We start from the raw sequence: 16,504 nt of genomic DNA, 5'->3' as shown, positions 1-16,504 counted from the left end.
TCATTTATCAATTGGATATGGGACAAAAACTTCACCCATCCATCATTCATCTGTTTTTCTTCTGCTAAAACCCTCATCCGCGTGCCTTTGTTACCTCTACACTTGACTATTCCAACGCACTCCTGCCCGGCCTCCCACTTTCTACCCTACCTAAACTAGAGCTGATCCAAAACTCGCACCAAGTCCTGCTCACCCATCACCCCTGTGCTCGCTGACCTACATTGGCTCCCGGTTAAGCAACACCTCAATTTCAAAATTCTCATCCTTATTTTCAAATCCCTCCATGGCCTCGTCCCTCCCTATCTCTGTAATCTCCTCCAGCCCCACAACCCCCGAGATATCTGTGCTCCTCTAATTCTGCCCTCCTGAGCATCCCTGATTGTAATCGCTCAACCATTGGTGGCTGTGCCTTCTGTTGCCTAGCCCTCAAACTCTGGAACTCCCTCCCTAAACCTCTCTACCTCTCTTTCCTCATTCAAGACGCTCCTTAAAACCTACCTCTTTGACCAAGCTTCTGGTCACCTGCCCTAATTTCTACTTGTGCAGCATAATACTGCTGCACAAGTATGCAGCATACTGTGTGAAGCACCTTGGGACATTTCACTATGTTAAAGGCGCTGTATAAATTAAAGTTGTTGTTGTTGTGTGTGCATGCTTGTCTGTGCCTGTGACCGTCTAAGCACATGTAGAAGAACCGTTGCCCTTGTGAAGTTGACTGCTCTCCCATTTTGCCGGCAGGTAAAGAGTTCCCGAGTTCCTTTGAATCGCTCGTTCAGAAGATCAGCCGCTATCTCTTCCACGTTCTTGCTCATATCTACTGCGCCCACTTCAAGGAAGTCGTGGCCCTTGAACTGTACCCACACCTCAACACCTTGTACACGCACTTTCTGATCTTTGTCAGGGAGTTCAATCTCGTCGACCCCAAGGAAACGGCTGTGATGAGGGACTTAACGGATGTTCTCCTCAGTGGTGCCCCGCAGCCCCAGAACCATGTCAACCACAGATGAGCCGGGCGGCCAGAGCACATCGTGGATATTAGAAATATTTTCTTTAGTGGAAAGAATAATAACTTCCGAGATCATGTTGCCCATGGCAACGTTGAAGTAACATGTGACCAACAAATCAGTGATTCCAAGTGGCCCAAAATGGTGACTACGTTGAACCCCCAGTACTGCAGTCATCCTTTCTGATGGCCTCACTGAATACCATCTTTGTCTACCAATATTAAACTCTCTATGATGTAATTTAGCCCCCTTCCCCTTCAGCCCCCAAGTGACGGCGTGCAATGAGTTCTTTCACTTCTGCAGAAGATCGCCATAACTTGCTTGCTGCCAGTTATGGATCTGTCGGCGTTCCTGAAATAACTACGGTCACCGGTGAAGTGTCCACAGTTTCCCACCGGTTCCTCCACTTGCCATTCTCTGGTTTGGCACAGAATGCGGCATGGTTGCCGCAAACCCGCAGGCAGAGCAGCGAGATTGGCAAGGTCCTCAGAGAAACATTATACGGGTTGTGGGATAGAATGGATACAGGCAACTGTTATACGCGTGTAGGTATTTTTTTTGTTGTCGTTTTTATTTAACAATTCCTGGGGTATATTTGGAACCAAGCTGGAGACGGCTTTTGCTTTGAGGGGCACGCTGGTATCCCTGTCCCCCTTCGCTCCCTTTTTCTCGTTGTACTATTGCTTTGTGCCATCGAGTGGGCTCTATTGAGGTTAGCCGACAGTTAACAATACTCATAGATCGGAAGTTCCTTTGTGACCTACAACTCCTGCGTTTTAAATCCTGCATGCAATCTTTGCATTATCGCTGAGTCCAGAAGTGGTGCTGATCATAGAATCATGGAGATTTGCAGCGCGGAAGGAGGCCATTCGGCCCATCGTATCCTCGCCGGCCAACAAAGAACTACCCAGCCTAATCTCACTTTCCAGCTCTCGGTCCGTAACCCTGTAGGTTACCGCACTTCAAGTGCACATCCAAGTACTTTTTAAATGTGGTGAGGGTTTCTGCCTCTACCACCCTTTCAGGCAGTGAGTTCCAGACCCCCACCACCCTCTGGGTGAAGAAATTTTAAGTGATGTCACATGACTTCAAACAAAAACTACCCATGGCCATGAACATTCCATAAAGCCGATATTTGACACTCTTTGGCATGAATTTTTGTGCTCGTGGGAGTGACAGGGGCCCGTGCTGGGGAACGGAGCACCCTCCGTTGTCAGCATCAAAGCACTCCAAGGTCACCGATGGTATGGATTCGTTGCAGAGTAAAGTCCACTCTGCTCCGTCCCAACAATGTGCCTCGGCCACTCTCTCGGGAAAAGCACCACCGTGGCATTTTTAAATTCCCCGCACCCTTGCCAGCTCCTGAGCGAGATCAGCAGGCGGTGCCCAATTGGGGCTGGTTTGTGCTGGAGTCCGTGTTTGTGGGGTAGGATCAAACCTGCAAAAAGTTCTACTACCTGTACATCAATGTGTTACACTACTGACTTGGGAGTGGTGGGATAGGTGATAATAGTTTCCGAATCGTGCGTGTGGAACACCTCCGCCTTGTGCCTGTGGGTTTAACCTTCTTGTCATTTGTATGAGTTTGACGCACCTTGTCCTAGCATGGTTTGGAATCAAATTTAACATGGTGGAATAAAAACAGCATCGCAGCTAAAGGTCCCAGCTCTCCCTCCCCTGGATACAACTAGATTGGGAGGTAATTAGTGGGAAACGGTGGTTTTAATCTTGGACTGTGTCTCATGCTCGTTTTTTGTCTTCTGGTCGCTATTTTAATCTTATGTATTGGAACATAAGCACAAGACTAATTGAAGCAAATGCACCCACTGGCTTTTTTTTCTTGTGCTGCTGTGACCCCGCTGTCGTCACTGAAGAGTTGAGCTGCGAACATGTATCCACAAGATCCTGACACTTTACCCGCTAATTTCCTGAGAGCTTTGATTCCACGAGGTCTTTATGTCCCAGTGGAAAGGTTTCCGTGACCCATTAATGACCCCTCCTCCCCCTTTCTACACCCTCCCCTTTCGTGCGTGTTCAGCAGAAACTTTGTCGCACAAGTTCTTTTCTCGACTTTCCCAACGCCATCTTTGTAAGAACTGGCGGCCAAATCCTACTGTTGCAGCTGTGCTGTGACATCAGAATCGTCACAACGCCGTAAAAGAAATGGCCCCTTTTTCTTCGTTGAATGCGAGTTCGGTAAATTGTGGCGCACAAGAGTCAGTAAAACAGATCTTGCGTGCTGGCAATAACTGACGTCCAGTGAGTTCCACGGCCCTGTTTTAATGAATTTCTTGTCGGGTATGCGTTTTGAAAGTTTTATTTTGAATGGCTGTAACTAAGAGCGTTTGTTCATTCTCCCAACAGTGCGTCAGTCGAAGCATACCCCCCAGTCAGGGCCAACCACTCCGGGGAAGGAAGGGGCGGTTAGAAACGAGCAGCTCATTTGATCATTAGTAATTCGGCTTGAATTTTAATTGTAATAAAATCAGAAAATGCTGGAAATCTCGGCGGCCCGTGTAGCATCTGTGGAGAGAGAAACGGAGTTGATCGACCTGAAACCTTAACTCTGTGTGTCTCTCTCCACAGATGCTGCCTGCCCCGCTGAGTATTTCTAGCATTTTCTGATTGTATTTCAGATTCCAGCATCCGCAGTGTTTTGTTTTTGAATTGTAATAATTTCTGCTTAGGTTTTTAGAGCACTGGTGGTAACAACGTGACTAAGTGAGCAAGCTTACAGTTTGGGAGGGAGAGGGGGAAATGCCTGCTTGTTAAACTGGCCAGATTGGGCTGTCTGAGCCGTGTGAAGTGGACTGGGTTTGTGAGGTGCCAGGCTTATGTTTATTTTTTTAAAGACCATAACAATGTGATGTACTTCAGTACATTTATTAATCTGTTAATTTTATTAACCATATCCTGAGGTAAGTTCGCCTTCGCATAGGTTATTATAAAATATTTAAGAATCTCAGCGGTGGCTGAAAGAATCTTGACTTTTTTTTTCCTGTCAAGTGCAAATACTATTTATTTTTGGATCATGCAATTTTTTTAAATTATTGACTGGATCACTTCACTGGGAGTGAGTGGCTGGCTGATGTGTGGAGCGCCCAGTAGCACCATCTAATGCATGGTATAAGTGCGTATTCCGATCGTTTTAATCCAGGATTTGAGTGGGTTTAAAGTTTGGCAATGTTTACACCACAGGGGTGTAGCCGGCAGCAGATGCGCAGATTGCTCTCTTTCTCTCGCGTTGCTGCACTCTGTTGTGTAAGCAAACCCAGGTTCCGAGAACTGCTAGCATTGTGGGTTCAGGAAGATGTGGGGCCAACTGTTCAGGAGCAGTGTAGTGGTTTTAGTTCCGTGACCGCAGGCAGACCAATGCTCCTGCTCTCCGGATCTTAGAGAGATTGGCTGAGGGCAAATGCAGGCGAGCAGGACACACAAGAGGTCCCTCTGCTGACAGCTCGTGCGAGCAGCACCAGAAAGGGAGCAGGTTAGAGAGAGGAGAAACCGCTTGCTTCCGAGTAGAAAATGAATTGCAACTTCAAATGTTGTTTAATGTGTGTGTGTGTGGAGGGATAGGGAAATTAGAGAAAGACGCGTCAAGTGTCATTTGTAGGAACAGTGCCTGCATGACTCTGGGAGTGTGGGCTTTGCAAACCAAGAGGGCGTCTCCGGGCTGAATTCATGAGAGCTGCACTATGAATGAGTTATGTTGCCTGACGTCACAGAAAGGTGTTTTTTTGCAGCCAGAGTGATCACTCCCTGCCATGCCCACTGTCATTGTGGTAGCATGTGCAGGACTTGGATTTTACCCTTTCAGTTTATTTTGTTTGTATGCAGAGCAAAGATATTGAAGCAAGAACTTGCAGAAATTGGTGACACAACCACTGGGTGTATTTGACCCGTGTAGCAGGAGCGGTCACATACGTTGTTTGAATTATATATATCGGGGTTAAAGGCTATGTTGGACTGTGCTGATGTTCTTGAGTGGCGATGAAGCCAGTCTCTGTCAATCTGAAACTATGGCATCCATTTTGGTTGGCAGATAGAATGTTTTTTGTAATATCAAATGATTGAGCAGATGTGTGTGTTCTCTGACTGTTTCACTCCCAGGCTAGAAACATAGAAAAACATAAACATAGTGGACGTGAACTCGACTGCTTGACTTAGGAGATGAGCTTGGCCCTTCTCAGTGTAGTTACAGGCTGGAACTTTTCTCATTGACATTCCCATGTGGCTGACTCCCACAGAAAGCAGAGTGAGTTGAGTTCACTCTCCAAGGAGGAATCACTCTCCATCTCGGTGGCTGGGGGTAAGGAGGAGTGCTGACGTCATGATTTCCGTTGCATCATCTCATCTCTGAACTTGAAATAATCTTTGAATTTGATTTCTACTGCTGACTACTTCTGAACCAGCGACGAGGGCCCACGAAAGATTGGCGCTGTCATGAGACAAACTTCACCCCGGTTATCTTTCATATCATTTGATTGGATTTCTTGTAGACTTTTGATTTTATTCCTCATTAGGAGCTCTTAGGATTGGGGATGGGTGTGATAGGGTAGTGCGGGGTCCCCTGTTCACTGTCACGGTTGGTACACTCAATGATTGGCTAACAGGAAAGAGTGTGCTTACATGCTGACCGTACCATATCAAAGGGGTGTTTTGGCTTCAACCTACAACTGCACTGATGGTGCTAGCTTGTTGCTACAATAAGTTGTTATTTTACAGGAAGCCTATAGTAGTCTGTTAATACTGGATGTAATATAACTCTTAAGATCATACATTGCATCTCAACAAGAATACTGTAAAATTAAAAAAATAACTAACATTCGCTGACCGTGTGTGCTTTCTGGCATTTTGTTTTCAGATTTTTCAAAACTTTTCTTCCTGCTGTCTTGTATCTAGAATGTATTTGTCTCACTTCATAGAATTATGGACATTTATGGCACTGAAGGAGGCTATTCGACCCATCATGCCTGTGCAGACCAAAAAAGCTATCCAGCATAATCCCACTTTCCCGCTCTTGGTCCATAGCCTTGTAGATTGCAGCATTTCAAGTGCACGTCCAAGTACTTTTTTGAATGTGGTGATGGTTTCTGCCTCTGCCATCCTTTCAGACAATGAGTTCCAGACCCCCACCACTCTATCCAGGCTCCTCATAATTTTATACACCTCAATAAGGTCCCCCCTCAGCGTCCTCTGTTCCAAAGAAAATAACCCCAGCCTATCCAATCTTTCCTTGTAGCTAAAATTCTCCAGTTCAGGCAATATCCTCGTAAATCTCTGTGCCCTCTCTAGTGCAATCACATAGAAAATAGGTGCAGGAGTAGGCCATTCAGCCCTTCAAGCCTGCACCACCATTCAATACGATCATGGCTGATCATGCAACCTTAGTACCCCATTCCTGCTTTCTCTCCATACCCCTTGATCCCTTTAGCCATAAGGGCCACATCTAACTCCCTTTTGAATATATCTTACGAACTGGCCTCAATAACTTTCTGTGGTAGAGAATTCCACAGGTTCACAATTCTCTGAGTGATGAAATTTCTCCTCATCTCGGTCCTAAATGGCTTACCCCTTATCCTGAGACTGTGACCCCTGGTTCTGGACTTCCCCAACATTGGGAACATTCTTCCTGCATCTAACCTGTCCAATCCCGTCAGAATTGTATATGTTTCTATGAGATCCCCTCTCATTCTTCTAAATTCCAGTGAATATAAGCCTAGTTGATTCAGTCTTTCTTCACGTGTAATGCAACCAGAACTGTACGCAGTGCTCTAACTGTGTTCAATGTTGCACTTTGTTACAGATGCAAAATAATATCAAAGATTAAGTCAGTAATTGACTTCACCCAATGTTTACTTAACAGCGATTAGATACTGTGGCCTTAAAGGGAATACAGATACACCTTAGCAGCAGAATGTTACATGGTATAACACTTTTCCTTATCAAACACTGTTGCAATGTCACAGGAGATCCACTAGTCATTCTTAACCCTAACCCATATTAAGCTCTGATCTAAAGCTTCTTCTTTAATGGTTACATCCTTTTGGCAAAGAAGGAAAAAAATAAAAATCTTGCTCCAACTTTCCTCTCCTGCAAATGACACTTTTACTGGCACCAGTCCCGCTCAACGCTTCCGTGTTAGTAACGTTCTTAATGTGCAAGTCTAAACAGTGGGGACGGACTTTGGAGCTGCACCCAATTCTGTCCTGATCGCAACAACAACTTGCATTTATATAGTGCCTTTAACATAGTAAAACGTCCCAAGGCGCTTTATAGGATGGTTTTAAGACAAAACAAATATATTAGACACTGAGCTACATAAGAAGAAACTACAGCAGATGACCAAAAGCTTGGTCAAAGAGGTAGGTTTTAAGGAGCGTCTTAAAGGAGGATAGAGGGGTTTAGGGAGTTCCAGAGCAGTGAACAGGGGACCCCGCAGTATCCTATCACACCCAGCCCCAAGCCTAAGAGCCACAAATGGTTGAGCAGTTATAATCAGGGATGCTGAAGAGAGCAGAATTTGAGAAGCGCAGGCATCTCAGTGGATTTGGAGGGGGGGGGGGAGAGCTGTGGGGCTGAAGGAGATTAGAGGTAGGGAGCGGCAAGGCCATGGAGGAATTTGTAAACTAGGATGAGAATTTTGAAATGAGGTGTTGCTTAACCGGGAGCCAATGTAGGTCAGCGAGCACAGGGGGACTTGGTGCGAGTTAGGACACGGGCTGCCGAGTTTTGGGTCACCTGGAGGCCAGCCAGGAGTGCGTTGGAATAGTCCAGTCTAGAGGTAACAAAGGCGGAGCAGGCTCGAGGAGTCTTATGGCCTACTCCTGCTCCTATTTCTTATGTTCCCATTGACGGTGGATACAGTAGTTTTCCTCCCCTCCATTAACACGACAACAATGCAACATAGATCTCTGCCTGCAATTATCCCGCACTGGGCCTGATTTCAATAATGCCAGTGTGGGCACTTTCCCACAGGAAGGTAGAACCATAGGTGCATGGGACATAAGACATAAGAAGTAGCAGGAGTCGGCCATTTAGCCCCTCGAACCTGCTCCACCATTCAATAAGATCATGGCTGATCTGAGCTTGGCCTCAACTCCACTTCCCTGCCCGCTCCCCACAACCCTTGACTCCCTTACTAAGACATACAGATCAGGACGATGTCAGAGGCTTGATCGTTGGTCTATTTCAGCTGTCGGGGCACTACAATATTTGTGTCCTAGGGAGGAGGCTGGTCTGTCGGTCGCCGCCTTATCTCTCGACCAAGAGAAGGCATTCGACAGGGTGGATCACGACTATCTGTTCGGAACTCTGCGCGCTTTCGGTTTCGGGACGCATTTCGTCGCCCGGATCCGACTTTTGTACGCCGCCGCGGAGTGTCTGATCAAGGTTAACGGGTCCTTGACGGCGCCCCTTCGCTTTAGGAGAGGGGTGCGCCAGGAATGCCCCATGTCCGGCCAGTTATATGCCATTTGCGTGGAACCTTTCCTGCGCCTCCTGCGGATGAGGTTGACGGGACTGGCTCTGCAAGGGCCGGGCGTGGAGGTCGTCCTCTCGGCTTACGCCGATGACGTGCTCCTCACGGTAGAGGATCCTGCTGACCTGCGGAGGATGCGTGAGTGGCAGGAGATTTACTCGGCCACATCCTCCGCCAGGATCAACTGGGAGAAATGTTCTGGACTCCTGGTGGGTCAGTGGCGGGTGGACTCCCTGCCGGAGGAGCTCAGGCCTTTTGCCTGGAGCACGACCCATCTCCTCTATCTGGGAGTCTACCTTAGCCCTGATGAGGAAGCCTGGCCGGCGAACTGGCAAGAGCTGGAGGCCAAGGTCGCCGCTCGCCTAGGGCGCTGGACAGGACTGCTCCATGTGCTGTCCTACAGGGGTCGAGCGCTAGTCATAAACCAGCTGGTGGCCGCTATGCTGTGGTACCGGCTGGTCACTTTGACCCCTCCCCCTGCGTTTGTCGCCAAGATACAGAAGGAGCTGGTGGATTTCTTCTGGAACAACAGGAAGCACTGGGTCTCTGCCGCGGTCTTGAGTCTCCTGCTTATGGAGGGCGGTCAGTCGTTGGTGTGCGTCAGCGCCCAGCTAGCGACTTTCCGTCTTCAGACCCTGCAGAGAGATACCTTTACGTCGATCCCCCTCCTAGGTGGTGTGCGCTGGCGACGTATTTCTTCCGCCAGCAGCATGGCCTCAACTACGACACGCAGCTCCTGTTTGTGAGCTTGGGGGGCGTCAGGACCGCCTTCCAGGAGCTGCCTGTCTTTTACAAGGAACTCACCAGGGTCTGGAACAAAGTCTCCACCAAGCGCAGCTCTCCACCGGCTGGAGTGGCGGCTGTCCTGCAGGAGCCGCTGCTCGGGAATCCGTACCTCCACGACCGAGGTTTTAGGTGGCAGTCGGACGCGAGGGCTGTGGCTGGCGAGGTGACCAGGGTCAGGGACCTGCTCGATGGCAGAGGAGCGGGCTGGATGGCGGCAGACATGCTGGCGCGGCGCCTAAATTCGGCCGACGTCCACCGCGCGGCCAATGCCATCGAGTCGCTAAAAACAGCTTTGGGCCCTGACTCCGTTAGGTGTGTCGAGGAGGCTCAAGCACGTGGGGAGATCCCGTCCGAACTGACCCCCATCCGGACGGAATTCCTCATCGGCGCCAAACCCCGGAACCTCCCTCGGGAGACGGCGCCTCACAACTTGAGCCGCCTCGGGGAAATCCCCTCCGTGCCTTTCAGTTCTGCACGGAGGGGGTTTCCTGTACGGGCTGCTCCTGCACACTCTCAACCTTGCCATCCTCGTCTGCCGTCCGGACACGCCATGGCGCACCATCTTGCCGTCCGGAGGAGGCGGGGGTCCCCGATGGAGTGCACTCTACGCGGGAGTCCTCCCATTATTTATCGGGGACTTGGCCTGGAGGGTGGTGCACGGAGCAGTCCCTTGCAATAAATTTTTAAGCCGGTTCACGGGCTCCCAGGCCGCCTGCAATTTCTGCGGTCTGGAGGAGTCCGTGTTCCATGTTTTTACTGAATGTGCGAGGTTGCAGCCCCTGTTCCAATATTTAAAGGGGCTGCTGCTGAAATTCTGGCTGCTCTTCAGTCCCACACTCATGATCTTTGGGCACCCTGTGCGGAGGGGAGCGGGTAGGTACGAGGGCCTCCTCGTAGAACTGCTCCTGGGCACGGCCAAGGGTGCCAGCGGGCGGTCGAGAGGGTCGTTCAGCCTGACTGCCTGCCTGCCTCTCTTCCGTGCCTACATCCGGGCCAGGGTGTCTCTGGAGATAGAGCACGCGGTGTCCACTGGTACGCTCGCGGCCTTCCGTGAGAGGTGGGCGCCGGAGGGACTGGAGTGCATCATCACTCCCGGCAACCAAATTTTAATTTGATTTTATGTTTTAAAGTTTAATTTGTTTTAATTGCCAGGGTTTTTAGTGTCCCCCTCCCCTTTTATAGGGGGCACTGGTAAAATATGGAATTTTAATGCCCTAAAAAAAAACACAAAAAAAACCCTGCAAAAATGCAAAAAAAAAAGGGCATGTGAAAAGTGTTTGGAGTGTCCCCCAGATCGGGGGGCACTTGATTTAATGTTGATTTTGTTTACTCCAAAAGAGTTGTGGAGCTGTTGGAACGCGGTGTCCAGGCGCCGGAGGGACTGGAGTGCATCATCGCCCCCGGCAACCAAATTTTAATTTGATTTTGTTTCTTTTAAAGTTTAATTTGTTTTAATTGCCGGGTTTTAGTGTCCCCCTCCCCTTTTATAGGTGGCACTTGTAAATTATATGATTTTAATGCCCCAAAAAAATCACAAAAGGAAAAAAAACCACACAAAACCCCCCCAAAAAAAAGAAGAAAAAAAGAGGGCAGGTATAAGTGTCTGGAGTGTCCCGCAGATCAGGGGGCACTCGATCTAATGTTTGTTTTGTACTCCCTAAAAGAGTTGTGTCCCTGGGAAAGAGAAGAATAAAGCAGAAGATCACAAGGGTTTATACACCTGATAGTTAACCAGGGAACCCCACTATAAGTGCACATCTGACCAGGACAATATTGAGCTCTGCTGAACTATCCCCTCAAATAACCTACTGACATTCACAAACTAGGCTCACCTATATAGAATTTCCACTTGAACAAGATATCAGAAGGCAGCTTGGGACCTGTTTTATTGTAGTAGACTTCAAAAATGAATAAACCATAATCAAGTGGGGGCAGAATTAGGCTTGGTTGTAATAGCCCCCATGGTAAAATAGCCTCCTCACAATGCATCAAATGGAGCCGGGATTAATCGTTCTCCCAAAAGCAGTCCATTGCTGCCTCATTTCACCCATGATCATATTGAATGGTGGTGCAGGCTCGAAGGGACGAATGGCCTACTCCTGTTTTCTAAGGCAAGGAATCGGCAATGCTTCCTAGCAAGAATAACAGGCACAGCCAGGCAGGCTGAGCATGTCGGCCCGGAGCCTGATGAAGGAGCAGCTCTACCTAGAAGCACAAGTGGGGGTGTCATCCTCTGGGGCATGCTGTCTGCACCACTCCAATAAAACAACATTGCGTTTAGGTATGTCATAAATTTGCACAGTTTGAACTTTGCATTTATAGAAATAATTTCAAAGACTTACTTATTTCTCGTATATGACTTTATTTGTTAATTTAAACTAGCCCACTAAATTCATATACAAATTTACAGGTTTGTTCAGTTGATGAGGAAGTACTATATCGATGGAGTCAAAGAAAACATGTGGGGGCGGAGAAAAAAAACTCCACCTTGCATGTAAGCATCCAGCTGCTTTTAAAATCGTTCGTAGCAAACTTTTAATTCTTTGAGTGCTGTACTGTGGGATAATCTCTGAACTGGATATACAGCACATTCTGCTTTACTGCATATTATTAACTTAAAAATAACACACTTGGACATCGTGTACATACAGGAGTGCAACATAGAACTATGATGATCAGGGAAAGGGGTTGGGAAAGAAATATCTGTGGCAGAACCACACAGGACAGGATGGATGCTTTGTCCAGTCTAGAGTCTAAACTTCCACTGTCAAGTTACAACCCTCTCCCCTGCTCACCCCAACCTAGGGGAACCAGTGCGTTCAAACTGGAGAGGTTCAGAGTTTATTACTCTCCAAGCCAACTATGTTCTTAAATTCTGTTTTCACAATGGGAAATTGATATCTGTACTATGTGCATTTGTGTTTAACTTCCTTCCTTTGATCCTAGCCAGCCTCCCCCCCGCCCCCCCCCCCCCAGTCTCTGCCAATAGGTGCAAAAAACACACAGAGGTGTGGGGGACCCGAAATAAAACCCCGAAATTTCTGGGCATCTGTGGAGAGAGAAACAGAGTTAACGTTTCAGGTCGATGGCCCTTTGTCAGAACTGGAAGAAGTTGGAGATGTAACCGGTTTTCAGCAAGTGCAGGGAAAGCGGGGGAGGGAAGGCAGGAACAAAAGGGAATGTCTGGGATAGGGTGGAAGGCGGGAAAGAGGAACAGAGGCTGATCCTGGGGGGGGGTCCGTCCCGGCCCCAGGCCTTAACCCAACCATTCTCTTTGGCTCGCATAAAGGAGGCACAAACTCCAGAGTCAGTCACAAGGCAGTTCGAGGTTGTGGTGGGATTGCAGGTTGCTTATGGGAAGATGGGCTTCCCTCATTTGTACTTGGGGGGGGGGGGGGTAAGAAAAGCTTATCTCAACATTGTGAGGCACGAGTTGATTAAAGAGAATTTTTTTTGGGGGGGGTCGAAAGATTGGCTTCCACCACTAAGACTGCGCCCCTTAAATTCCGCAGATGTCCTCCAGGTCTCCCACGGAAATCTTCAAAGAGCAGGGACCCGTCATAACGTTGGCAGAGCGGGGAGAACCCCACGGAATTTCAGGGCTGGTTTGTGGAGCAGATTCCAGCTCGCCACACCACTCTTACTTTATTGTAGGTTATTCGCCAGTCTCAGTTGGGGAAGCATTCCGGATGCAGTAGTTTCATGAATATTCCTGGGCCAGTGAAGCGGTGGGTGAGGAGGGAGAGTGCGCTTGGTAGCTATCCAGTGATCCCCCCCACCCCACCACTCCCTTGCGGGACAATGCAGGTGTGTGGATGTCAGACTGAGGACAGGGCTGAGTTTGTGGCTGACTCCACCATCCAGGCTCCCGAAGAAGGGCCATTTGAGTGAGGTAGCCGAGAGCTGCCTGCTCCTGTAAAACGGTACCCCAGCAAAGATCCATGCCTTCAGGAGTGGAGCCAGACTGTGGCACGGGGAGCAGGTTGAGCAATTTGCAAACTGTTTTCTTTCTGTGTCGCGCTGGTGCCCATTCAGCGAACCCTACTTGGTGGTGACTGCCAGTCGGTTTCTGTTACATATCTGGGTGTTCGATTACATTTGTGCCAGCTTTATTTTGTCTATATTCCATCTGGCGGAAAGCTGGCTAATTCAAATTCTGGGTTGGAACAGAGATCGCAAAATCTCTTGACTTGTGAGGAGGGACTCTGCCACCCACATTGCTTTCAAATGACCAAGTATCGAAGTGGACCATGGAGAAGGGAGATCTCACATTCGCCACAGAAAACGAGTGTGTTAACGCTCTTGCGGCAGTCTCGACTGAAATCGTTTCTAATTCTGTGGCTGTTTTGGTCACTCCTGACTGTCCATCTGTCTCTGGCTGTTTCTTTCTGGTTCTGTGTCTCTTTTTCGTCTTTCCTTAGCCCGACTGTCTCTTACTTTGCCTTGTCGCAGTTTGCCTTTGCTTCTTAATTATTGGGGCTGACTTTAATGGTCCCCGCCTTGAAGACAATGGAATGAAAAATCAGTGTGGGTGTAAATCAGGCCTGCTGCTGTCCGCTTTCTGCCAGGCGGAGAGAGTTAAAATCGCCCCCTATATCTCTGTCTCCATCTCACCGTATCGCTTCTGTCTGCTTCCATCTCTACCCTCCCCCGCATCTCTCTGTGTCCAGCTCTATCCCTGTGAGTCGAAGGGCCAAACGTATTCAAAAAGAACCTGTTCGAACTCCCCCTGTCAGGAGAGATCGGCCATGAATTGAATGGGCGGGGCCAACTCGAGGGGCTGAATGGCCTCCTCCTCTTCCTATGTTGCTAAGGGATGCACCACAGGCAGGCTCCAGTTCCTGATGTCCATCACCACGCCTTACGTTCTCTTCTAGGTCAATGTTCCAATACAAACAGTCTGTATTGCGACGAATTGTCATTGAGAATGCTGAGCCACATTAAAAAGACATTCTTAGCCATGGCTTTAATCGAACAACAAGAGGCGCCCCCCCGGGCAGGGGCCCGCTCTCAGTGGGAAGCTTGTCCACAGTGATGTGGGGCGCAGAGCAAAGGAAAGTGAAGCATTTCAGAAAACTGTGGCCGCCCGCATATACCGAATTGAACACAGCGTTCCCTGGGCGTGGGGCTCTCCTGCCTTCGGAGCAAGGGAAAGAAAGGGCGTTGAAATGTCTCACGAGTTTTCAAACAGGAACTGGGTGCCCTTTCAAAGCCATTCACTTAATATCATCGACTGATGGTTTGTGCTTCACAGGCGGGTCGATTCCAGAAGTCGCTGTTGAAGCCTCTGGTGTTGGGGCTAGGTAGAGCCGGCAGTCACACTGCGACAGAACCGTATAAACGCACCAGCTTTTCCTTTTCTGTTGTTGTTTTGCGCCAACCCCGCTCCAAAGTGCTGGATGCAAAGGGGGAAGAGTTTTCCGCTGAAGGTTTCCTGGCCGGAGTTGCGTGGGAGATCCGCGGGGAATCTGGGACGCAAGCAATTTTCGCACACACGCACACCCACCTCCCTTACAACCCACATTCCCCCCATGGCGTTTTCAGGGGAGGGGGGGGGGGGATTGTTTGCAGGCCACCGACCTCAACACCCTCAGTCCGACGTTATACTGGGTTGAAACCAGTCCCGTAATTTCCTGAAGCAGACACGAGCATCAACTCAGACGGTGGGGGTCCGCACCAAGCCTTAAATAATAACATGAAATGGGACTATAGAGGTCGTATTCAGTTCCGTTTTTTCTTCGCGTTTAAAGATATTTACATCCTCACAAAGACAACGTGAGATGCCTCGTTTGCCAATAGTTTTTTTTTTCTTCTTTTTGCTCGGATTTTTTAATTTTATTTTTACGGTTGGCTTTGCGTGCCATTGGAAGATAAAAGCTTGGGTTTCTCTTTCAAAGAGGACGAGTGTTTGGAATCCCCTCGCCTGAAGTGCTCCACCGACTCGGAATCGTTCCACGCCCTGGGCATGCTTTGAGCCCCTCGGATTGAAGTCCCTGAAGGATGGCTATACTGCCCATTCTTCTCATCTAGAGAGAGAGAGGGGAGGGGGGGGGGGGAATAAAATGGCAAAATAAGAAATCTAGAAACACACATACGATCATAGAAAAATTTACAGCAGGGAAGGAGGCCATTCGACCCATCGTGTCCGCGCCGGCCGACAAAGTGCGATCCACCCTAATCCCATTTTCCCGCTCTCGGTCGGTAGCCCTGCAGGTTACGGCTCTTCAGGTGCACATCCAAGTACTTTTTAAATGTGGTGAGGGTTTCTGCCTCTACCACCCTTTCCGGCAGTGAGTTCCAGACCCCCACCACCCTCTGAGTGAAGAAATTTCCCCTCAAATCCCCTCTAAACCTTCTACCAACTACTTTAAATCTATGCCCCCTGGTTGTTGCCAAGTGAAATAAGTCCTTCCTATCCACTCTATCTGAGCCCCTCATAAATTTATACACCTCAATTAAGTCTCCCCTCAGCCTCCTCTGTTCCAAGGAAAACAACCCCAGCCTATCCAATCTTTCCGATTAGCTAAAGTTTTCCAGTCCTGGCAACATCCTCAGTGGGTCAGCATCTGGGAAAGGAATGGTTAACAATTCAGGTAGAAACCCTTGATCTGAACGTCCCGATGAAAGATTTCCATCTGAAATATTAATGGTAGCTTGTGCTCTTTTCAGATGGTGACAGATTGCTTTGCAGCCCCAGTGATTCTCTGCTTTTAGTTTAGTAAAATCAAATAATCGGTTTCAAATTATTGTCTCGTAATCATCTTAATATTTCACACCACTTGGCCCTTCCCAACTCTTCCATTAATTCATAGAATCATTAGAGATTTAAGCCACAGAAGGAGACCAAGTAGCCCTTTGAACCTGTACCCGTTGACAAAGAGCTACCGGCCTAATCCCACTTTCCAGCTCTTGGTCCGTAGCCCTGTAGGTTATGGCACTTCGAGTGCTCATAGAAACATAGAAAATAGGTGCAGGAGTAGGCCATTCGGCCCTTCGGCTCATCCAGGTACTTTTTAAATGTGGTGAGGGTTTCTGCCTCTACCACCCTTTCAGGCAGTGAGTTCCAGACCCCATTCCTTTAGTGATGAAAACATGGGGAACCGTACTTGTTTGCCTTTGGGAATTGGGAGAGTATTCCCAGAGGTTTTCCTGCAACTGGCCTCTCCAGGAGTCAGCAGCGTTTGGGGAGATTGGTGCGCGGTCTAAGAGACGGGCTGCGCAGCGATGGGCCCTG

The 16,504-nt window shown here is 48.7% G+C and overlaps 2 protein-coding genes across 4 annotated transcripts in view; one reads left to right on the top strand and one right to left on the bottom strand.

The window, feature by feature from the left end:
- The window catches only part of LOC139230016 (MOB kinase activator 2-like), a 71,107-nt gene that overhangs the window by 49,278 nt on the left and 5,325 nt on the right, over positions 1–16,504 (top strand). For 2 of the 3 annotated variants that reach the window (XM_070861739.1, XM_070861740.1), the window contains exon 5: positions 739–5,816. In XM_070861739.1, the coding sequence (XP_070717840.1) occupies positions 739–1,007 (269 nt within the window). In that variant the 3' untranslated portion in view covers positions 1,008–5,816. Of the gene's footprint in view, positions 1–738; positions 5,817–16,504 lie in introns of those variants that run through there. The other variant, XR_011587877.1, reaches the window with a different exon arrangement.
- LOC139230283 (serine/threonine-protein kinase BRSK2-like) overlaps positions 14,866–16,504 on the bottom strand; it is a 190,929-nt gene continuing 189,290 nt past the window's right edge. The window contains exon 19 of the mRNA XM_070862112.1: positions 14,866–15,296. Within this exon, the coding sequence (XP_070718213.1) occupies positions 15,112–15,296 (185 nt within the window). The 3' untranslated portion in view covers positions 14,866–15,111. The remainder of the gene's footprint in view (positions 15,297–16,504) is intronic.

This window comes from Pristiophorus japonicus, chromosome 19, assembly GCF_044704955.1.
Source record: "Pristiophorus japonicus isolate sPriJap1 chromosome 19, sPriJap1.hap1, whole genome shotgun sequence".
Taxonomy (NCBI): Eukaryota; Metazoa; Chordata; class Chondrichthyes; family Pristiophoridae; genus Pristiophorus; species Pristiophorus japonicus.
The sequence above is the reverse complement of the archived record's forward strand: the minus strand, read 5'-3'. Positions and strand labels throughout refer to the sequence as shown.